This window comes from Bufo bufo, chromosome 4 (genome assembly GCF_905171765.1).
Source record: "Bufo bufo chromosome 4, aBufBuf1.1, whole genome shotgun sequence".
Classification (NCBI taxonomy): Eukaryota; Metazoa; Chordata; class Amphibia; order Anura; family Bufonidae; genus Bufo; species Bufo bufo.
Window position 1 is genome coordinate 223,633,329 of NC_053392.1, and position 24,421 is coordinate 223,657,749.

Consider the following 24,421-nt stretch of genomic DNA (forward strand, 5'->3'; position numbering starts at 1 on the left):
TACATTGACACAATATTGGTGCAATTGTAAACGGATCCGTCCCCCATTGACTTTCAATGTAAGTCAGGACGGATCCATTTGACTTAGGCTTACCCTTTTTTTGACACAGTTAATGCAGACTGATCCGTACTGAACGGATACCAACGTTTGCATTATAGGTGCGGATCCGTCTGTGCAGATACCAGACAGATCCACACATAAATGCAGGTGTGAAAGTAGCCTAACAAAACATTTTTAAAAGGTTTGATCAAAACTGAAGATGCCTGCTGAACCACCACTGATTCCTTTGGTGTAGATTACATTGCAAAACAGACGTTTAGATCCAAGATCTGCTGGAGGCCCTTCTCTTTTCTTTGTTATGTCTACCAGAAGTACTTCAGATGCCAAACTCTCAAATTTTCCTTGCAATCTGGCAACCATAATGGAACCCTACCAAGGCATCCATCCCTCAGAGCAGCCCAATGATCATCTGCAAAAGGTCTAAACCCTTGGACCTGTCAGGCCACCTAGGGTCCACATCGCCGGAACTACTGCATGAAGGACTTTCAGATCAGCGGTAAGTATTTATAGGGTTTTGCTGGTGCGTCATACCTCCTGTAGGCCATCCAGACTATATAAAGATGTAGCAGAGTTAACACACACACACTTGGTGCGTTATCACATTTAGTTAATGCGTTATGACTGTGACTCTTAACTCTGCTACATCTGTAGTCTAGCCCATCTTCTTACTCCCAACCAGAAGCCTTATAAGGCTTTGTTGATGTGCCATACATCCTGTAGGCCATCTAAACAATATAGCCCAGCCCATATTTTCACTCCCAACCAGGAAGCTTATAGGGCAGGGATGGGCAAACTGCAGCTCTCCAGCTGTTGTAAAACTACAAATCCCATCATGCCCTGCTGTAGGCTGATAGCTGTAGGTAGACTGAGCATACTGGGAGTTGTAGTTTTACAGCAGCTGGAGAGCCGCAGTTTGCCCATCCCTGTTATAGGGCTTTGCTGGTACACTATACCTCCTGTCGGCCTTCCAGACAATATAGTCCAGCCCATCTTCTCACACACACCAAGAACATTATAGGGCTTTGCCCTGATGCTTTCTGTAGTCTGTTAAATTTGAAATTGTCAATCGGGCATAGGCACAGAATTAGTTCACCAAGCTTGCATAGCCACCAAGGTAGACCACCACTCAGACATGGCAGGTCATGTAAACACCTACTCAGAGCCCAAGTACAGTCATCCAAACACAGTTGCTGCCATCCAGACATGGCTGCACAAGCCGCGAGGCATCCTGGCACAAGGCGTCAGCCATCCAGGCACAATTGCACCACACAAGCCCAGCAGCAGAAGCAGACAGCTACAAAAGCATGGCTGCAGAAACAGTCATTTTAGCAAGCATAAACACAGAAGTAATCTGCTACACAGGAATAGAGGCACATGAAATTAGACATCCCAGCATGGGTCCTCACAGGTAAAAACCACAAAGTCAGTAAGAAAGGCATGGACCCAAAGACTGCCAGCTCAACAGGCATGGAATGCAAAAGGTGTTCAACCAAGCAGGCAACGGCATTCAGCCAAGCAAGCATAAAATAAAAGGCATTCAGCCAGTCAGGAAGGTCTGAAGTCAATCATCCAGGCCCTGTAGCAATGAGGCAGCCAACCAGGCACTGAAGCCAAAGAGTACCATATGGATCAGGACTAGCACCAAACAGATTCACACCAACCACACAACACAAATATTTGTTGTATAAGTTCAATCCATCATTAAGGTGTTCCTTGTTCCACAGCCTGGAGGCTGCATGCTCCCGGCTTCTCTGTCTGGAGGACAGGAAACCACACCGAATAAGGAAGTGGGTTTTTAGACGGGTGCTCTCATGGGTTCAGGAAAATCAAATTACCACTAAGGCTAAAATCAAATTACCACTAAGGCTACTTTTACACTTGCGTCAGAGGATTCCGGCAGGCAGTTCCGTCACCGGAACTGCCTGCCGGATCCGGCAATCTCGACGCAAACAGATGCATTTGTCAGACGGATCCGGATGTGGATTCATCTGCCAAAAGCATTGAAAAACGGATCCAGCTCTTTGGTGTCTTCCGGAAAAACAGATTCAGTATTTATTTATTTCCACACATTTAAAGGTCTGCGCATGCGCGGACTGGAAGAACAGATCTGGCAATGCGGCACTAATACATTTCAATGGAAATTAATGCCGGATCCTGCAAGTGTTCAGAATTTTGAAAAAAAATATGTAAGAGGGACTCAACTGATGCATCCTGAACAGACTGCTCTCCATTCAGAATGCATTAGGATAAAACTGATCAGTTTTTTTCCGGTATTGAGCACCTAGGACGGAACTCAATACCGGAAAAGAAAAACGCTAGTGTGAAAGTACCCTAAGTGTAATTATCATTTTTAACAATCCAGAGTGGTAGAGTTTGGATGACATACCGGTAGATCCCAACTACATTAGTGAGCGAATTGGCAACACCAGTTGGTGCACCTCTGACCATTGTATCCCCATGCCAACTAATACAGAGAGCAGATGCTGTCAGGAGGAAGATACACTAAACCTCTATTTTGACACTGGCATAACATGCATAACCGATTACAAAGATGTGACAGATGTTCGTCTGAAGGAGAACATATTAGACATAATGATCACCTACCAGGGCAAAGTCACCAGTACAGGGCTAAACCAGTGTCGAAACAGGTACTTTTTTTTTTTGCGATTTCACTCTGCGTATTTGTTTCAGCCAAACTACACTGTTAACCAACATTGATAGGCACATGAAAAGTTCCCATAATGCATGTTGAAAGGGGCTTTTCTGAGAATGAGAAATTCCTGTTCTATGGCAGAAGGTGGCTGTGAAAATAAGTTTTGGTTCCCGCTTGTCTCTGCTCACTCAGAGAGCTACCTGCGGCTCCCCCATCACCGCTGCATTGTGTAAGTAAACACAGGCTGCAGTGGTGACATCGCATTGACATGGCCGCTGCAGCCAATGACTGGTCTCAGCGCTATTCAGCTGAGGCCAGTGATTGGCTTTAGCTCCTGTTGACGTGCTGTTACTGCTGCAGCCTGTGTTTAATGATGTCTCCCGCTAAGTCTTTTCTTGTCTGGTTTGAGAAAACCTTCTTATGCACTGTATCTTCTTTTTGCCAACCTTTTAGGACACTTCAAAGGGCTGCTTATAGGTCCTACATTTGTTTTGCTCAAGGAAGACTAGGGCCACATCGAAGAATACCTGTGCCTTTCTGCATAGTTTCACTCATTAGACATCATTATCCAGATCCTGATGAGACCATACAGGCCTTATAGCTGCTGCACAGAAAAGATCCGTTGTGCATCTAATTTTTCCTTCCTTCTGACAGATCAGAAGAAGGGTCAAATAAATGATGATGTGAGCCAAGCCAAAAAGGCTAAATAGTGGCCCAGTCATGAAGTGGGAGGGTGGGAACAGCAGGAGAAGTCCACAGAGTGGCCCTATGACATAGTGGTGAGGTGGAAGCATCATGAGGAGACCACAGAGTGGCCCAATGACAGAGTCTGAAGGTGGCGGCAGCATCAGGAGGCCACAGAGTGGCAAGGTGACATAGTGTGGAGGTGGCGGCAGCATCAGGAGGCCACAGAGTGGCAAGGTGACATAGTGTGGAGGTGGGAGCAGCATGAGGAGACCACAGAGTGGCAAAGTGACATAGTTTGGAGGTGGCAGCAGCAGCATCCGGAGGTCACAGAGTGGCAAGGTGACATAGTGTGGAGGTGGGTGGCAATACCAGTACCAGCTGAAGATGGTGGGTGAAAGAAGGAGCACTTGACATCAGATGTGTGGCATCAGGCGCGTGGCAACATCAGAATAGTAGCTGAGGCAGGTAGCCAGAAGAAACCAGTCTTTGTCAAAGTGTTGGTGTGGCACCATGGATGATCTAGTCTGATACATCAGGAATTGGTGGGTGGAAATCCTGGCTGATCCATGCCTGATTCGTCTTGACAAAGGTCAGTCTCTCCACATTTTGGGTGGACAGGCGAGTTCTTCTTGGGGTAACTGATGGGGTATAAGTAACTCCATTTTGTCCTTTCAGTAACGTGTATTACATTTGGTCAGTGCACTTACAAAATCTCTCTTCTCCCTTCCCCCTTTTGGAATGTGAGAAACTTCCTGTGCGGTTTCGAGATACCCATACATTCCTTAGTTTGTAACAGTCCTACCATATAAGGTCATCTTGGCTCAAGTGTCTGCTGGCCTATGTGTATATACCTGATTGGTCAAATGCTGTTACTATGAGTCATCTATTATGTTAATGCAGAGCTCATGTGTGATCATACCATAGGTCAAACAAATGCTAACATATGATTGGATGTCAAGGAAGCTCAACCCCCTCTATTATAACTGTTTGCCAACTGTGAAATAAACCAGAATGGATTGGAACTAGACATGTGTTCAGTGTTCATCTGATTCATTCTCCCGGTACCGGATAGACTTAATTCAAGCTGATCACCGAAATCATGTGTCAGGGACACGTTAGGCAAGAGAGTATATTGCCCAACAGTAACTATGGCCCCCGCCGCACTAAACACCCGCTCTGATGCCACACTACTGGCCAGGCAGGACAGCTTTTCCAGGGCAAACTTCGTCAGTTGCAGCCACAAATCCAGTTTGGCTGCCCAGTAGTCCAGCGGATCTTCAATGACGGCTGGCAGGGTGCACTCCAAGTATGCCAGTGCCACCATCTGCTGGTTCAGGTTCTGCTCTACGTCTAGCCGCTGGTGAGTAGTTTCTTCATTATGCGGGTGAAGAAAACTGCTCATCAGCGACTCTAGACTCAGGCTGCTGCTGATGGAGCTGGTACTGCTCCTTCCACCTCACCCCTCCCCAGCAGCCATGGCAGTGGAACGTGAGCACAGAGGGCCCCCAGGTCAGACATGCGAGAGGATGTTCGATGGCGCAGATAGGCAGCGGCCAACTGACTACATAGGATAGTAGTTCAGTTTGTCCTCCCTCTCAGTGGGAGTAAAAAAAAAAAAAAGGCCCCCACTTTCAGTGGCGCAGCGTGGGTTGCCAGCACCCTGGGCAAGCCAAGAATTGCGCCCCTCCCCCCCCACAACATGTGACCACTCCCCCTTTATTTTTATTTTTTTACAAATAATGCAGTAGATGTCACCTGCAGTCCTATGTAACACCACAGATAACACAATGATAACTCCCTGAGCACAGATACTACAGTAGATATCACCTGCAGTCCTATGTAACACTACAGATAACACAGTGATAACTCTCTGAGTACAGATAATGCAATAGATGAGTGTGAGGCCCCAGAATTCAGAACACGCACAGAGTGACCTGACGTCTGGGGCCAAGCTGCGGCAGTGTGGCCCAAATTCTATATCCACCCCCTCCCCCCAATAAAACCCCCCCCCCAGATATTTGGATCGACATAACCTACGTTGCTATGAAATATACAGTAGATAACCGCACTATACCTGTTACATCCAGTGACATTTCCTGTAATGTAGACTTTCCTCAGCGGCTTCATTCGGAGATAAGACCGCCATGATACCTTCTTTCAGCCGCGTCTCTGCAGAGTTTCACAGAATTTTTTTTAGATTCCTCACTTTACATTCATCCTCAGATAACAGACCTCCCCTCCCCGTACTGCCCATAAGTATAATGCCCTCTGTATAATTATGATATATAATGGCCCCCCTCTGTAGTGTTAATAATTATGTAGTAATAATTATGGCCCCCTCTGTATTAGGCAACATTCACACGTCCGCAGAATGGGTCTGCATCTGTTCTGCAATTGTGCGGAATGGGTGCGGACCCATTTAATCTCTACGGACAAGAATAGGCATTTCTATAGGGGTGCCGGCCATGTATATTGCGGATCCGCGATACACTACGGACGTGTAATTGGACCCTTATAGTAATAATTATGGCCCCCTTCAGCCCCTCCGGCATACAGTCCCATGTAAGATACAGTCCTGATCAAAAGTTTAAGACCACTTGAAAAATTACAAAAAGTCATATTTAGCATGGCTGGATCTTATCAAAGTTGCAAGTAGAGCTTCAACATGCAACAAGAAGAAATGGGAGTGAGACAAAACATTTTTTGAGCATTGAGATTAAACTGAAACAGGCTGTTTTTCAGCTGATCAAAAGTTTAGGACCACACCTCCAAAAAAAAACTAAACCCCCCCAAAACAGAAATCCAACTTCCAAACATTAACTCAGTAATAAGTAGCTCCGCCGTTATTGTTTATCACTTCAAAAATTAGTTTCGGCATGCTTGATGCAAACGTTTCCATGAGGTGAGTGGGAACATTTCTCCAAGTGGTGAAGACGGCCGCATGAAGGCATTGTGTACTGTAGCGTTGTCCTGTTGAAAAACCCAGTCGTTACCACACAGACGAGGGCCCTCAGTCATGAGGAATGCTCTCTGCAACATCTGGACATAGCCAGCGGCCGTTTGACGCCCCTGCACTTCCTGAAGCTCCATTGTTCCACTGAAGGAAAAAGCACCCCAGACCATTATGGCGCCCCCTCCATGTGGCGCGTAAAGAACATCTCAAGTGGGATCTGCTTGTCATGCCAGTAACGTTGGAAACCATCAGGACCATCAAGGTTGCATTTTTTCTCATCAGAGAATAAAACTTTCTTCCACCTTTTGAATGTCCCATGTTTGGTGCTCTCTTGCAAAGTCCAAACGAGCAGTTCTGTGGCGTTCAAGGAGACAAGGTCTTTGAAGACGTTTTTTGTTTTTAAAGCCCTTCTGTCTCAGATGCCGTCTGATGGTTATGGGGCTGCAGTCAGCACCAGTAAGGGCCTTAATTTGGGTCGAGGATCGTCCAGTGTCTTGACGGACAGCCAAATGGATCCTCCGGCTCAGTGCTGGTGAAATTTTTTTGGGTCTTCCACTTGACTTTTTTGTTCCATAACCCTCAGGATCATTTAATAAATTCCAAATGACTGTCTTACTGCGTCCCACCTCAGCAGCGATGGCGCGCAGGGAGAGACCCTGCTTATGCAGTTCAACAACCCGACCACGTTCAAAAAGGGAGACTTTTTTTGCCTTTGCCATTACAATGTGTGACTACCTGACAGAAAATGACAATCCACATCTTTGCACAGATTTGGCCTTTTAAAGGCATGTGGTCCTAAAATTTGGATCAGCTGAAAAACAGCCTGTTTCAGTTTAATCGTTATTTTAAATTAATTGAATGCTCAAAAAATGTTTTGTCTCACTCTCATTTCTTCTTGTTGCATGTTGAAGCGCTTCTTGGAACCTTGTTAAGATCCAACAATGTAAAATATGATTTTTTGTCATTTTTCAAGGGGTCTTAAACTTTTGATCAGGACTGTACAACCTTCCCCCTGTCTTCAGCTCCTCCAGCATACAGTCCTGTGTAAGATAAATCACTCCCCCTGCCTTCAGCCCCTCCAGCATACAGTCCCATGTAAGATACATCACTCTCCTGCCTTCAGCCCCTCCAGCATAAAGTCCCATGTAAGATTCAACCCCCTGCCACCTTCAGCCCCTCCAGCATACAGTCCCATGTAAGATACAACCCCCCGCTGTCTTCAGCCCCTCAAGCATACAATCCCATGTAAGACAAATCACTTCCCTGCCTTCAGACCCTCCAGCATACAGTCCCATGTAAAATACATCACTCCCCACCTTCGGCCCCTCTAACATACAGTCCCATTTAAAATACAAAACTCCCCCTTGCCTTCAGACCCTCCAGCATACAGTCCCATTTAAGATACATCCCTCCCCCGCCTTCTAGCCCTTCTTGCAAACAGTCCAATGTAAAATTCATCACTCTTCCTGCCTTCAGCCCCACCAGCATACAGTCCCATTTAAAATATTATCACCCCCCCCTGCCTTCAGCCACTCCAGCATACAGTCCCATGTAAATAATATCACCCCCCCCGCCCCTCTCTTCAGACCCCTCTAACATGCAGTCTCCAGTACAAGGATTATTCCTCCTCCCTTCAGCCCCTGCAAAAAGCCCCCCCAAGTAAAAATAACAGTCACTATTCTCCTCCACATACTGACCTGCAGCCTCTGCTCCTCTCTCCAACATCCTTCTCTGTAGAATCTCCCTCACATCTTTAGGCCCCACCCCCTGTATGACGAGACTCCGCCTCTTCCCCTGACAACATACCTCCCAGGAGAAACTCAATTCTAGTCACTACAGATGCTCTATTGCCTCATAGGCTTCATGCCACTATCCTGAAGCCTATGAGGAAGAATGGAGGGGATGGGAGCCATAGGCTCTTGTGTCCCACATTGAAGTGATTGCAATTTTGCGCCCGGGGCAACGGCCCCCCTACGCTACGCCACTGTCCACTTTGGACCGGTAACGAGGGTCCAACAAGGTGGAGAGCCAGAAGTCATCCCTCTGCCGAATTCGGCTGTCACTACGCAAGCAAGTGAGCATGCAGCGGGCCATTTGCGCAAGTGACTCGGAGGGACTCCCTGCCTCCATCTCCACTGCATACTGCCACGGTGTATCTGGGTCCTCTGGCTCCTCTTGCTCATCACCCTGTAGCTTCTCTGCCTGCTCCTCTTCTCCTGTCACCTGTGTATAAAAACCACCCATTTCGCTACACATTGCTTGTTCTCCAATGTCCTCCTCCTCCTCCAGTTCAGCCCCCACAGGGATCATGTGGCCGTGAGATCTAGGCGCCACGTCCCCAGTCCCCTGACCAGCCAGATTTACCAGCATCTGTTCCAGGACATGAAGCAGAGGAATGACATCCTTTATCCCGTAGTCCTGGCGACTGACAAAAAACGTGGCCTCCTCAAAGGGCCTGAGCAAACGTCAGGTGTCACGCATGAGCTGCCACTGACATCGAAGTTACACAGGGGAGTACTCCTGTCCGCTTGGATCATCAGGAAATCGTTTATGGCCTTTCTCTGTATAGTCGGTCCAACATATGTAGGGTGGAATTCTAACGAGTGCAAACGTCGCATATCAGCCCATGTTGGGGGATGCCGTTCTGCCGCTCAAGGAGAGTGTGCTTTGCGGTGTACGAGTGGCTGAAGTGCATGCAAAGTTTCCTGGCCATTTTTAGGATGTCTTGCAGATGGGTGGAAGACTTCAGGAACAGCTTGACAATTAGATTGAACACGTATGCCATGCAGGGCGCATGGCCCAGTCCTCCTTGATGCAGCGCCGACACAATGTTCTTCCCGTTGTCGGTCACCATAGTTTGGATTTTCAGTTGTCGGGGAGAAAGCCAGGATTCGATTTCTTGCTGAAGGATATGGAGCAGTTCCTCCCCTGTGTGCTTGCACACTATAGGAACAATTGCCAGCCTATGCATGGTCCCAGCCATCAGTGAGGACAGTACCTTTTCCTATAGTGTGCTAGCATGGCCACTGCTGCTGAAATGCAGGGTGGTCGTAACCATGGAAAGGGGCACTGTATAATGCAATGGAAAAATGAATCCAGCCAGCAAAGGAGCCAATATGGGTAATCACAATACATTAGTAAGTGTCTTTAAATTCCCTTTAAGTTCTGTAACAGACCGTTTCAGCAGACAAGGGGTTAAAATCCGTTTAGGTGATAAGCCCCTTTCTGAGAGACCGGCACAGCTACTGCAGAACACCCATGTCCCGAACTGGATACAAAGTAGCACTCCAAACTGGAACCTCACGAATAGCTGCTAGCAGACGAACAGGAAAAGCATACAATCCTGGCAATCAGTCTTCTAACAGCATACAGTGAATCCCCCCAATAATGAGACAAGGCTCCGTGTTGAGGATCAAACAGTGGTCTGCCTGTACTTCACGTACAGCCTCTTTTATTCATAAACCACAAACATAGTACTGCCCACAGGGGTTTGAAATACAACCAATCAGTAATTAACAACACATACAATCAGGGGCGTACATAGAAATCCTTGGGCCCCATAGCAAGAATCTTAATGGGGCCCCACTAACTCCGTCCACTGGCCCATCCCACCACCTGCCCTGGCTTCTCCCCTGCCATACCCCCAGCAGTTGCAGCCGTGTAGACATTAGGAGCTACTTTCACACTTGCGTTTCTATTTTCCGGTATTGAGATCCGTCATAGGGTCTCAATACCGGGAAAAAACCCGCTTTTGATTGTCCCCATTCATTGTCTGAGGGCACTGTCCACTATAAGCAGCACACAGGGGGTGCTATGGTGGTGCTGGCATAATAGTATACCAGTGCCACCATAGCCCCCCTTGCCTTATGAACTGTCAGAACCTCCTAATGCATACCTCAGCTGCTGCAGAACATATAAAGCTTCGTTCACATCTGTGTTGGGGCCTCATTCGTGGATCAGGTCATAAATGCTGGACACAATTTTATAGCCTGGAAGATGGAAACCTGACAGATCTCATCATAGTCAGCGGGATCCGTCAGGTGTTGTCGTCCATGAAGTGCCAGATCCGGAACTGCAGTGATTTTCGTTGTTGTGCTCCTATGACGGCAGAACAGCGACCGTCACCAGCACAGAAGTGAACAAGTAATACTCACCTCAGCTGCTGCAGAACATTATAATAGTGACAAGGGAACTACAAGTCTCATCATCACCAGATTATTATTGGAAATTAGGGAGCAACACAGGGAGAGGTGAAAGTGGAGAGAACTACAATTTCCAGCATGTCCAGGCTGTTATGATCAGATACAAGTAGATATTACACAGAGTATAAGGCCGGGTTCATATCACCGTTTAGTTTTCAGTTCTTCTGATCCGTCAGATAAACAGAAAAATAAAGAAAAAAAAAATGATCCTGTATTTCAAGCATCAGTTCTGCACATTTGGCATCCGTTTATGCCATTTCTGTCGGAGATCCGTTATTTTAGACAGAAAAAAGTCCTGCATGCAAAACGGAAAACTAAACTGTGATGAGAATCCAGCCTAAGAAAAGAGAACTACAACTCTCAGCATGTCCAGATTATAGGACATCATCTAGTTGTACCAGGTAAGAGCTTTAAAAAGAAATAACTATAACCCCCAGTATGGCCAGACTTATTATGGGTCATCAGTTTACATTCCAAAGAGGGGGTATAAGAGGAGAGAACTACAACTCCCAGCATTACCAGCCTGTACTAGGGCATACGTTTAAATTACATTGAGAAACATATAATACGACAAAACTACAACTCCCAGCTTTTCTAGGATGTTATGTTATCCCAGAACACCACTAACCTCTCCTTCAGGCACCACACAGAAGCTCCGCCCCCTCACAGTGATATGCCACAGGTCTTTCACCAGTCCTCTGCACTGGTCACATGATGATGACATCACCAAAGGTCCTTTAGACTTCTGCTGCTCTGCTATTCATTGGCTTCCTGCACTGGTCACACGGTTGATGACATCACCAAAGGTCCTTTAGACTTCTGCTGCTCTGCTATTCATTGGCTTCCTGCACTGGTCACATGGTTGATGACATCACCAAAGGTCCTTCGCCACCTCTTACTTTCTCAGGTAGCCATACAAGTGTAATTAGTGGGCGGGGCCTATCCTCCACTGCGGGCCCCCTTCCCCCAGGGGCCCCATAGCAGCTGCGTAGTCTGCCTCTATTGGAGGTACGCCACTGCATACAATGTAACTACAGCAACCAATCGTTCACGCCCCCAGAGGACCAGAATGAAGACTGGGACATAGGACAACATATCCCCACAATGCATCATGGTTTCCTCCTCTCTGTCCAGACAACCTGAAGAGCAATCCAATTATCTCTGAGGACAAAGGGAGATCGCCAATACACATGTGAGGACAACAGAACAGACATCACCATTTTAAACACACAATGGGACAATGGCACAATAGAAACACACCCGCATATTCCTCCCAAGCTGACAAGTTACACTTATTATAAATTGTTACAACTTTGTGAGTTTACATTGGCCATACACATAACTTACATTAATTTAAACAGTATAACTTGGGGGCAAACCTATCCAAAATTCACTTGAATCGGTTCAGGGGTTTAAAAGTTAGTATATGGCCCATAATCCTGGGGCAAGAGGCCAGCAGCCAGTCCTCTCCAAAACCCAGTGGCGAGGTCGGTTTCGCCACAAGTTCCTTTTAAGCACTATAAAGAAAAAAATAAGGGGTTGGGTCAGCACAACCTGCCTGTAGGTGCAGATCACTATGGCGAAATACATATATAAACGGAAAATGCAAATGTGATCGCACACTACATCCAGCACTCTGCCCTCCATGCTGGATGAGACATTGGTTTATATTTTGGCCAAAGCATAGTAAGCCACTCACCGCATCCCTGGATCCGATGAAAGCTGTAATGGCACCGGACGGGGTTACAAGCAAAGTGTACTTGGCTTGCATGCTGACCTGCATTCCCTGGATTTTATGTGGCTGTCATGGCCCATGAACAGGTAGGAACAAGAGTTAGGGACCACTCATGAGACGACCTTGACGCGGTGAGTGGCTTACTATGCTTTGGCCAAAATATAAACCAATGTCTCATCCAGCATGGAGGGCAGAGTGCTGGATGTAGTGTGCGATCACATTTGCATTTTCCTTTTAAGCACTGCCTGGAACACACAGATTTTTCCATATTGCTTCCTTTGCTGGCTGGATTCATTTTTCCTTCACATTATACACTGCTCATTTCCATGCTTATGACCGCCCTGCAATCCAAAGCACTAGCCTATGCTCACTCCCACAGTCCTGGCCACCAAAGGGGTCGGCACTTATTTCTATAATGTGCAAGCACAACCACAGATGGATTGCCGGGTGGTCGTAACCATGGAAGCGAGTAGAGTATAATGTGATGGAAAAATTAATCCAGCCAGCAAAGAAAGCAATATGGGTAATAACAATACATTGTGGTCGTGCCTTGTATTAACTTTGTCTAGATGATGAATGCCAGTTGCTGATACGAGACAACCCCTTTAGACTACTATTTTTGTGATTATCACCCCGAAACTACATTTTTTGTCCTCTTTTCTTCACAAAGTAGAAGGGGACATTCATTTCTGAGGAATGCAATTTCAAATATTTGAGACAGAAACTATATCAGCATAGAAGATATTTTTAAAAAAATGTTTATTCATTAAACTAGCATTTTATTGATTAGTCCTCTGAAACCACAATTTTTTTTTTTTTTTTTATCAGTTGTTGCATGTGCTTTTTTGGAGCTCAGTGGTGGAAGCAGTAGTCACATCCTTAAGTCTATTTCTGAGTCGTACCTGAGAAAAAGCAACTCACTCTGGTAAGAGCAACCAAAGCGCTGCATTTACAGCACCTATACAGTGCTTCAATATATGGCGCCCGGGCACTCTGTTCCTTATACAGTTGCAAGAAAAAGTATGTGAACCCTTTAGAATTATATGGATTTCTGCACAAATTGGTCATAAAATGTGATCTGATCTTCATTTAAGTCATAACAATAGACAATCACAGTCTGCTTAAACTAATAACACACAAAGAATTAAATGTTACCATGTTTTTATTGAACACACCATGTAATCATTCACAGTGCAGGTGGAAAAAGTATGTGAACCCTTGGATTTAATAACTGGTTGAACCTCCTTTGGCAGCAATAACTTCAACCAAACGTTTCCTGTAGTTGCAGATCAGATGTGCACAACGGTCAGGAGTAATTCTTGACCATTCCTCTTTACAGAACTGTTTCAGTTCAGCAATATTCTTGGGATGTCTGGTGTGAATCGCTTTCTTGAGGTCATGCCACAGCATCTCAATCGGGTTAAGGTCAGGACTCTGACTGGGCCACTCCAGAAGGCGTATTTTCTTCTGTTTAAGCCATTCTATTGTTGATTTACTTCTATGCTTTGGGTCGTGGTCCTGTTGCAACACCCATCTTCTGTTGAGCTTCAGCTGGTAGACAGATGGCCTTAAGTTCTCCTGCAAAATGTCTTGATAAACTTGGGAATTCATTTTTCCTTTGATGATCGCAATCCGTCCAGGCCCTGACGCAGCAAAGCAGCCCCAAACCATGATGCCCCCACCACCATACTTCACAGTTGGGATGAGGTTTTGATGTTGGTGTGCTGTGCCTCTTTTTCTCCACACATAGTGTTGTGTGTTTCTTCCAAACAACTCAACTTTGGTTTCATCTGTCCACAGAATATTTTGCCAGTACTGCTGTGGAACATCCAGGTACTCTTGTGCAAACTGTAAACGTGCAGCAATGTTTTGTTTTTTTGACAGCAGTGGCTTCCTCTGTGGTATCCTCCCATGAAATACATTCTTGTTTAGTGTTTTACATATCGTAGATTCACTAACAGGGATGTAAGCATATGCCAGAGACTTTTGTAAGTCTTTAGCTGACACTTTAGGATTCTTCTTCACCTCATTAAGCAGTCTGCACTGTGCTCTTGCAGTCATCTTTACAGGACGGCCACTCCTAGGGAGAGTAGCAGCATTGCTGAACTTTCTCCATTTATTGACAATTTGTCTTACCGTGGACTGATGAACAGCAAGGCTTTTGGAGATACTTTTATAACCCTTTCCAGCTTTATGCAAGTCAACAATTCTTAATCGTAGGTCTTCTGAGGCATCATTCACACCAGGCAATGCTTCTTGTGAAAAGCAAGCCCAGAACTGGTGTGTGTTTTTTATAGGGCAGGGCAGCTGTAACCAACACCTCCAATATCATCTCATTGATTGGACTCCAGTTGGCTGACACCTCACTCCAATTAGCTCTTGGAGATGTCATTAGTCTAGGGGTTCACATACTTTTTCCACCTGCACTGTGAATGTTTATATGGCGTGTTCAATAAAAACATGGTAACATTTCATTCTTTGTGTGTTATTAGTTTAAGCAGACTGTGATTGTCTATTGTTGTGACTTAGATGAAGATCAGATCACATTTTATGACAAATTTGTGCAGAAATCCATATCATTCCAAAGGGTTCACATACTTTTCTTGCAACTGTATTCTGTCAGTGTTTACCTGGAGATCTTGTGTTCATTGAAGTAACTACATACGTCAATATCCAAGTATAAGCTGACTTGAATAGTAGCAATTATGTTTGCATATTGGGGGATATCAGTGTATCAGGCTATTCAGATCCACACAAGGTCTCAATACATGACAGAATCCATCGTCTTGTAGACCGATCTCTGGTTTTGCAATCAGAATCATAAGCTGTTGACCAGTTTTCTCTTAATGCGCAATAGTCTTATTTGGCTTATGACATTAAAAAACTTGCTTGGATAAGATTTATAAAGGCTTTCTTTGACATTCACCAACTGGAATACATTTTTAGAAGTACACTCATTGACAAAATAACTCATCCAGATAAAAATGTCATGGCAGGGCTTCCAAAAGGGCCGTATTTTCAACTAGGTACTTGAGGTCTGATGCTTTGGGTGTGTCCAGCAGGGGAGCGGTGCCAGAGAGGCATTATTTTGGATGGTGCTAGCAGTGGCCTGATGTGTGTGCTGTGAAGTACACATCAACAGGGCAGAGGAGGAGAGAAAAGCGATTTGGTGGAGCAGTGAGAGGGAACTGCTGCTCCATCAATCAGCTCAAACTCCAGTGACTGACACCAGTGCCGGCCTGCCAAGGAGGAATGGAGCAGCCTGTGTAACTTTCTGCCCACCTCTGAGCTCACACATGTGAGGATCAGATAAATGCACAGCAGCCTGTGCACTGCTTTCAGCAAGCACGCTCCACTCCACTGAGTCGCAAGACCCAAGTGAGCATACAGCTGGCCCCCTTCTCTCAGCAGTGTCACACACCATGTGCGATGGGGAGGCAGAGGCTCTTGATAAGTGAGCCAGCAGGTGATATCAAGACTGTCTGTGCAGAGTCTGTTTACCTTTGATTTTCCCTGTCCCCATGCATTCTTCCTCTCATCCCACACAGCAGCAATGGGGTAAATTACTGTGGGAACGATTTCGAGAAAGTACTGAGGCTGCTCTGCACAACATGTGTACCCTTTTGCCCCATTAAAGACCCCTGTCCACTTACTGTCTCCCCTTTACACTAAACAGAGCTCCTGCTAAGTTATGTCTCCCTAGTGACCCTTCCATCCGTGGCATTTTCAATGTTTCCAGCCCCTCATCCCTCACAGAGCCCTGCCACCTAGTGTCTCTGCTTCTTTATTACTAACAGGAAAACTAGCTAGTTCTTATTTTAGGTTTCTTTCATTAAATGATGTCAGCTTTACTGTTATCAGCAGGATGCATGTCCTTACAATATGGTATAAACAAGCCCATCCCTTTTTCCTTATACTTCATGCATTCTTCATACTCTGAAGTGGTAAAAGCATAGGTAAGAATAACATATATGTATTTTATTTATGTTTAACTTACATTAAGAAACTTACATCAACTTTAATGTTCATTTGCTTTATTTATTTATTTTAGGTTCAATGACAATCATGATTTTGCTTCTCATCATGGCAAGGTTTATGGTTGCTGGAGCTTTGTGTCCTGTTAAATGTGACTGTTCAACAAAATATCTACTTTATTGCAAAGATAAATCCATTACTGACATTGCCAAATTAGCCATTCCTGACAATTTTTCGTTTGTACATATAAGTGACACTCAAGCCATGGAACTAACAGATGACAGTTTTCAGCAAATGCCTGTTACTTTACGGCTCTCCTTGGAAGACAACCAGCTCTCCACAATAACCCCAGGGGCTTTTGAAGACTTTCCGCTATTGAAATCTCTCAGACTTTCGAACAATGCTTTGCGTTTTCTACCTCCTAGAGTATTCCATACACTAACTGATCTAGAACAGTTGTTCTTAGATAGAAATTTATTGGTGCACCTGGATCCACATATATTTAAGAACCTAACAAATCTAACAGAGCTTGCCTTAAACAGAAATCGGCTTGTGGAATTGTCTCATCAGTTATTAGCTCATCAAGTAAATCTGAAAGTTTTAGATTTATCTAGAAATAAACTGTCTTATTTGCCCAAAGATGTTTTTAGCTCTCTGCATAAATTAAAAATCCTCACAATTTATGAAAACCTTTTGACAGAGATAACACCCTTGCTGTTGCATAATCTAACTGAACTAGTCAAGCTTAGTCTTTATTCAAATGTAATTAAACTAATTGATAAAGACGCTTTTTACCATGTCCCAAAACTTAGGGAATTGGCCTTGCATAAAAATCGCCTTCAGACACTGGCTGATGGATTATTTCTTTATGTTAATAAATTGCAAGCATTGTCACTTTATAATAATCCATTAATTGAACTTCCTAATGTACTGTTTGGTAAGATGGACCTTCTCAAGTTACTGTGGCTCTATAACACATCCCTTTCAACAATCCCAAATTTTATCTTCAGTAATTTAACTAATCTAGAGATCCTTATCCTAACAAGAAACCGAAATCTTCATGGTCTTCCATCATATAGTTTTAGTGGTTTGCACAAACTTCTGGAATTGTCTTTGCATACAAATAACATTACCTTTCTTCCTGAAGAAGTCTTCAAGGATCTACCAAGCCTGAAAATTCTTTCCTTGTACAGTAATAATTTTGATAGTCTCTCGGAAAATGTTTTTAAACATTTGGTAAATCTTGAAACACTTTATTTAAATAACAGTAACATAACGACACTGCCAGAGAACATTTTCACCTTGTTACCAAAACTTCAAAGAGTTCATCTTGATGGTAATCCCTGGATATGTGATTGCAGACTTAGGCAGTTCAAGTGGTGGCTCATGGAGAATGTGGAGAAGGTATACAACTATACCTCTGTTGTTTGTCAGAGTCCTTCAAATCTGGCAGAAATACCTGTATTAGAAGCTGATGAACTGGTATGTCCCTATACTATAATTAACAAGTTAGATTACTATGTGTCAACTCCTGCCATTTCATGGCATGATATTACCAGTATGTCAACTCCTGGCGAGGAGATGAACTCGACTGTAACAGATTATGTTGTGGATAAAACAGATGCCTCTGTGACTGATCCTTCCTTAGACTCACATTTATCCAAGAGTACAAGTCCATCTTTACTGAACAATATGGGAACAGAGACAGTTAGAATGTTATTGGATAATGCTTCACATAAATTAAATATTTATGGAAAAATCATTTACTATGTTACTTTGTTCAATTTAGCAATGCAAACATTTTATATTCTTGTAACATGCTTAACCTTGCTGAAAATTAGGAAACTCTATAAATACTTTCGAACATTTAATGAGCCTGTAATATTAGTTCGGATGTTAATTCCACTGAGCACTCTCTATCCAGACACAAAGTGTTAAGTATTATGCACCCTTTTAAGCAAGTTCAAACAATATTGTTATTAATATGGGCTGGAATATTTGTTCATGAAACTTTATATGGTGGCAGAACAATGTTTATCCTGCTTTTGAGTTGGTGTGTCTCATGTATCTTCAATAAAGCTGGAACAAGTTTTTACTTGGGAGGGCTGGATCTTTTGCTTTTATTTATGGATCAAGTTGTATACCGTGCAACCAGTTTAAAAAAATTGCCTGCAAGTGTGGTGAACTGACTAGAACTTCTATTATGATATATTTGGTGAATTTGTTGCATTTTTAATGTGGATTCTATGCTAAAAATGCAATGTCTCAATGAATTTTAGGACATGTTTCTAGGTCAGATGATTTTGAGTGATATTGTTTTAACTGGTACAAATGTTTTAACTACCCTGGTGCTACTAGATGACAGTGCTATCTGCGGCTGTCAACAGTTGTCGATCCACATACAGATAGTCTGAATTTGCCATATGTGGCAGAACCATGGAGTACATTGTATATTAAAACCTATCTTTACTTACCAGATGTCAAATCCAAGCCCTTTATTTAAGAACAAAGTGGATCATTATCCACTTTCTTGATTTACATCTTATTTTGCATTTTCATAATACATACTGTATCTTTTTTTGTTATCTGAGTGGGAGGCACCAACATAATTCTTTGTACCATACAGATTCAACCTCTTCTCAGATGTCACACACCCTGCAGAGTAGAGTACACCTAGCATTGGTGATTCTGGTATTTAATATGAATTATGCTATGTAAATTCAGTTACTGCAGAGACATTAGCATTTAAGATACGCTCATTCTTACACTAATGCTATTTTCTCAGTTCACTGCAAAAGGTACACCACAATGATATGCAGCTGACAATACTGGCTAAGGTTACTTTCACACTGACGTTTTGGCTTTCCGTTTGTGAGATCCATTTAGGGCTCTCACAAGCGGTTCAAAACGGATCAGTTTTGCCCTAATGAATTCTGAATGGAAAAGGATCCACTTAGAATGCATCAGTTTGCCTCCGTTCAGTCACCATTCCGCTTGCAGTGTTTTGGTGTCCGTCTCACGAAACTGAGCCAAACTGATCCGTTCTGACACACAATGTAAGTCAATGGGGATGGATCCGTTTTCTATGACACAATCTGGCACAATAGAAAAGTGATCCGTCCTCCATTGACTTTCAATGGTGTTCAAGACGGATCCGTCTTGGCTATGTTAAAGATAATGAACGGATGCAGATGGTTGTATTATCTGAACGGAACCGTCTGTGCAGATGCATGACGGATCTGCACCAAACACAAGTGTGAAAGTAACCCTCAGGCTGATGTTAAAAACTGAGGCTTTAGCCAATGTATTCCATCAGCCTGAGGGATTAGCCAGTGTTGTCAGTTGCATATCATTGTGGTGCACCTTTTGCAGTGATTTATGTATTTGTATATTTTCATCCACACACTACTCCATCTTGTGTAGGATGCCTTTGTGGTGCATGTGGTCCGCTGATGACATCCTCCATTGTATGCACTTTTTGCTGGGGATTTCCACTAGCAACGGATCACATGCGGAGGAATTGCTCCCCCGGTTATAAACACTCTACAGTGTTTGGGGTTTTTGAGCATTTCCTCCCATTTAGGCCACTTTATTTTAGTGATATTTGCTCAGTTCCCCAAAAATAGCAGAAAGTGGCATCTCAAAAATAACTGCACATTAGTCAATAGATCTGCTTGCTCTTTTATATACCTGAAGTTTGTTTTGCTCAAAATCTTTTCATAATCTGTTTTTGGACCTTTACATTGTGAATTACAATTTATTTATGATAATAGGCTTATGATCTTGTGAACTTTAATTACCTTATGTTCTGTTCTTGTAAAATGAATGTAGGATGTTCAAGTTCTATTTCTAACTTTCTTTCGACTCTTGACAGCATCTGTGTTATCAGCAGGATGCACTTTGTTGCCCTTCTATATAAATGCAGCCCTTTAGTTAAATTATTTGTGGCATCTGTCTTTAATGTGGCACATTGTCTGCACAGGTAAGTTTATAGAATATGTTTAGGTTGTGCATAATTATTGTTTTATCAAAATAGTCATTTTATATACTTCGTTATTAATTTTTATGTTTGTACCTTTTATGACGTACTACCAAAACACAAACTTTATTCATTTTGCCTTTTTAGAGTCTTCATCAGTCATGATTGTATTCTTACTGCTCACCATGCCAGGCTTTGTCGCTGTTTCCACAGTCTGTCCTGTTAGATGCACATGCAGAGTGAAAGATTCAGTTGCTTGCGAGGATAAAAAAGTTGCAGACATTACCACTTTTAACATTCCTCATAATTTTACATATGTTCGTATAAGTGGCACACAAGCTACAGAACTAACAGAGTTCAGCTTCCAACAAATGCCATTTACGTTACGCCTGTTCTTACAGAGCAATCGATTTTCTATAATAAGACCAGGGGCTTTTCAGAAATTTCCTCTCCTGAAAACTCTCAGGTTATCAAAAAACAATGTGAGCTCTTTGCCTTCTGAAGTCTTCAGTACATTAATCTACCTTGAACATTTGTACCTGGATGAAAATGTATTGGTGTACCTTGATCCATCAATATTCAATCATTTGAGCAGTCTAAATATCCTAAATTTGTCTATAAATAGACTCCAAGCTTTACCCAAAAACATTTTTAGATCATTGTCTAAATTAACACACCTAATACTTAATGATAATCAATTGGTAGAGATACCAAATTGGATGTTTGATAACCTCATGGAACTGGTTGAACTCCACCTACATTCAAACTTAATTGAAATGATTGACAAAGAAGCATTTTATCAGCTTCCAAAACTAAAAAAATTATCATTGAAGAAAAATTGCCTAAAAACATTGGCCGATGGATTATTTCTCTATTTACATAAGTTGGAAAGCTTGTCTCTGTATGAAAATCCATTAAAGGAACTGCCTAATGTACTGTTCGGTAAAATAGGCACACTCAGGTCCTTCAGGCTTTGGGGCACATCCCTTTCTACAATTCCTAATTTTATTTTCAGTAATTTAACCAATCTAGAAGTTCTCATCTTAACTAAGAACACACAACTTCAGTCTCTTCCAAAAGATACTTTCAGTGGTCTGACCAAACTTGTGGAACTGTATTTACATACTAACAACTTCAGCTCTCTTCCTGTGGGACTCTTCCAGGATCTACAAAGCCTACAAAATCTCTCCTTGTACAATAATACATTTGATAACCTCCCTGATAATTTATTGAGACCTCTTATAAAACTTCAAAATGTTTATTTAAACAACAGCAAGATAACAACCCTACCAGGAAACTTGTTCAAGTTGTTGCCAAATCTTCAAAGTGTTCATCTTGAGGGCAATCCCTGGATGTGTGATTGTAAGCTTATAGAGTTTAAGTCCTGGTTGGAAAATAATACGGAAAAGGTACCAAACCATATGACACTTCTTTGCACAAACCCTCCAACATTAAAGACCACACCTGTGTTGGCATTAGAAGCACTAATTTGTCCATCCACATCAATTACAGAGCAGAAAAGGGGTTCTTATATGCTAACAAAACTTTTAAGCTCCTGGGTTAATTTCAGTACAAGTGACAGGATGACTATTACAACACCTACTACAGAATATATTACTAGTGTAATAGATTACTCTAGTACTATGCATATGTCAAACTGGGATAACCGTAAAAACCCATATATGAACCACACTAAAACAACCAGTAGAACATCAGGACATGAATTGCAATGTAAGCTTGTGATGTTACACAGATGTAGTCTTCCTTCTGGTTATATAATTTACTATCTACTTTATTTCACAACATCAGTACAACTGTTCCTTACAACTGTACAATGTTTTGTCTTGATAAAAATGAGAACATTTTATAACCACTTCAACATTCCTACTGAGCCTGTAGTATTAGTGCATATCTTAGTTCCACCAAATTGTCCTGCTCCAGATTCAAACTAGTAGGCCTATAAGATGTTAACTTTTATATTGAGATATTAACTGTTTCACATAAACATGATTCCTATATGGCAATATGGCTCTTTGACAATGCAGTTATCACTGTGTACATTTTGATTGGGTAAGGGTGCCATTTATGCCTGATGATGTGTACAATTCAACAAATGTTGATCATTGTTTATTATTATCTTATTTTGTAAATACTCATATGCAAACACTTTTTGGTATGTTAAAAAGTATACTCATAAAATGTGCAAATTACTGTGTGTAAATACAATTGGATGGAAATTAAATAAAACATCTGGAATTTGGTACTTACCTTTGAACCATGTGACTGCAGTTACAATTTCATAATTCGCTACGTCTAGGAATTGACACATGTAAACCTGCATTGTTCAATCCTTTTTCAAGACCGGTAGTAAAAGGTGTGAGCAAGAAATTGGCAGTCTGTACACACAAAAATGTGTAAAAGGCACGTTATAAAATACTGTTGCTGCCTTAAAGATTTGTCTATTTTTATTTGAATTAATGCTGGATGTTGGATGGCAACTAATCCAAGAAACCTTGCTAAATATTCTATGGTCTCCTATTGGAAATGCCACCTAATTCTACTTTAGTTGTTGCATTTGGAATTGTAATCAGCGTCACACCCATTGCTGTTGTGCAGGAAGGAAAACAATAATACAAAACCCCAAAGCAAGTCTGAAGAGTAACAACATTTTTGGACTGGCCTGGCTTGAACCCAGTAGGATGTGGTAACAGAATTTAGAACAAGCAGTATATGCATGTCTATTTACCAGTGTAACTGAAAGCATGCTTGAACGAAAAGCAGCATGCAATCAAAATGACCGTACCATTCACTTCAGTGGAAGCAGCTCTGCAGTTATTAGTTCCATCCATTATGCAATGAAGCTACAAGGTATCAGCTGAGCAATGGGGTGTCGGACCCTGCTAATATGATATTGATGTCCTACTGTATTCTGAGGAGAAGGATTGGGTTAGTTAAGCAACACTGCCACAATGTATTTAAAATTTTCAGTTCAGGGATTATTGCACAAAGGGAGGTCATTATCCAAATAGAATAATGGAATCAACACCTTTGACCCCATGCTGGGTATAATGACCTCTGACCCCATGCTGGGTATAATTACCAGATGCTGATTCAGTTACATATTTATTCCCAGAGAATTCTTGTACAGTCACTCAGAATTGAGAAAGCTCGTTGGAAGAACGAGTGAAACGTTTTCAAGAAATCTACAGTAAGTCCAGTTGCCTTGATTTATTCTTATGGCACTTTGAGTTTCAGGGACGCTATTTGCTGGGTACAGTTATTTTTTAGAGCACAGTGTGCCAATAATTATTGAAGGGGAACTATCTGTCTGGTACTAGTATTTTCAGGGGTACTATCTGTTTCTGCAGTATAGTATTGGGGAGCACAGAGGTGGCAGGATGGGGTGTCCAGAAGGCGGGCGCACCTTTTCAGTTTTTGCCTCGTGCAGCAGAAAGGCTAGGTGCACCCATGTAAATCAACCAATAACTTGTATAAAGTTAGACAAAAGTCTCTATCCCTGCACCACATTTATCATTCAGCCTGAGCCACTGTGATAAATCTAGTGCATTTCTAGACGACGGGGGTCATTTATCAAACTGCTGTAAAGTAGAACTGGCTTAGTTGCCTATAGCAACCAATAAGATTCAACCATTCATTTTACAAAGGAGCGGTCAAAAATGAAAGGTGGAATCTGATTGGTTACTATCGGAAACTAAGCCAGTTCTACATTACACCAGTTTGATAAATGACCCCAAACGTGTCTAAATTTACACCAGATATAGGATAAGTAAATCTGCCCCAACATAATTTTGTGCTTTGAGCTATATTTGTTATATAGGAACAAATCAAATTAATATTTTGGCAACACAATAAAGATATTGGGGGGCATTCATTAAAGGGGTTTTCCGAGACTTTTAAATTGATGACCTATCCTTTGAATAGGTCACCAGTATATGATCTGTGGGGGTCTCACACCCAGAACACCTGCCGATCAGTTGTTTGCGGCTTTCTCTCAGCTCACCAAGCACAGTGCCGTGCATTGAACAGCAGCAGTGCTTGGTATCGCAGCTTAGCCCTATTCACTTCAATGGGGCTGAGCTGCGCTTAGGCCATGTGAATGATGAACATGACATCACATGGCCTAGGCAAAGTTGCAAGAAATTTGCGGTGGTACCGT

The 24,421-nt window shown here is 42.7% G+C and overlaps 2 protein-coding genes across 2 annotated transcripts; both read left to right on the forward strand.

Moving 5' to 3' along the window:
- Positions 1–16,200: 16,200 nt before the first annotated feature.
- Positions 16,201–18,365, forward strand: LOC121000050 (platelet glycoprotein V-like). Its single transcript, XM_040431073.1, has 2 exons — positions 16,201–16,246; positions 16,342–18,365. Exon 2 carries the CDS (start codon positions 16,347–16,349, stop codon positions 18,201–18,203), a length of 1,857 nt encoding a protein of 618 aa, XP_040287007.1. The 5' UTR covers positions 16,201–16,246; positions 16,342–16,346; the 3' UTR covers positions 18,204–18,365.
- A 1,861-nt stretch (positions 18,366–20,226) lies between these two features.
- On the forward strand, positions 20,227–22,673 carry LOC121000051 (platelet glycoprotein V-like). Its single transcript, XM_040431075.1, has 2 exons — positions 20,227–20,247; positions 20,392–22,673. Exon 2 carries the CDS (start codon positions 20,406–20,408, stop codon positions 22,194–22,196), a length of 1,791 nt encoding a protein of 596 aa, XP_040287009.1. The 5' UTR covers positions 20,227–20,247; positions 20,392–20,405; the 3' UTR covers positions 22,197–22,673.
- Positions 22,674–24,421: the final 1,748 nt, after the last annotated feature.

What these genes read in the sequence shown, in the direction of transcription:
- LOC121000051 (XM_040431075.1), top strand. Translation starts at nt 20,406, where the DNA reads ATGATTGTATTCTTACTGCTCACCATGCCAGGCTTTGTCGCTGTTTCC.
- LOC121000050 (XM_040431073.1), top strand. Translation starts at nt 16,347, where the DNA reads ATGACAATCATGATTTTGCTTCTCATCATGGCAAGGTTTATGGTTGCT.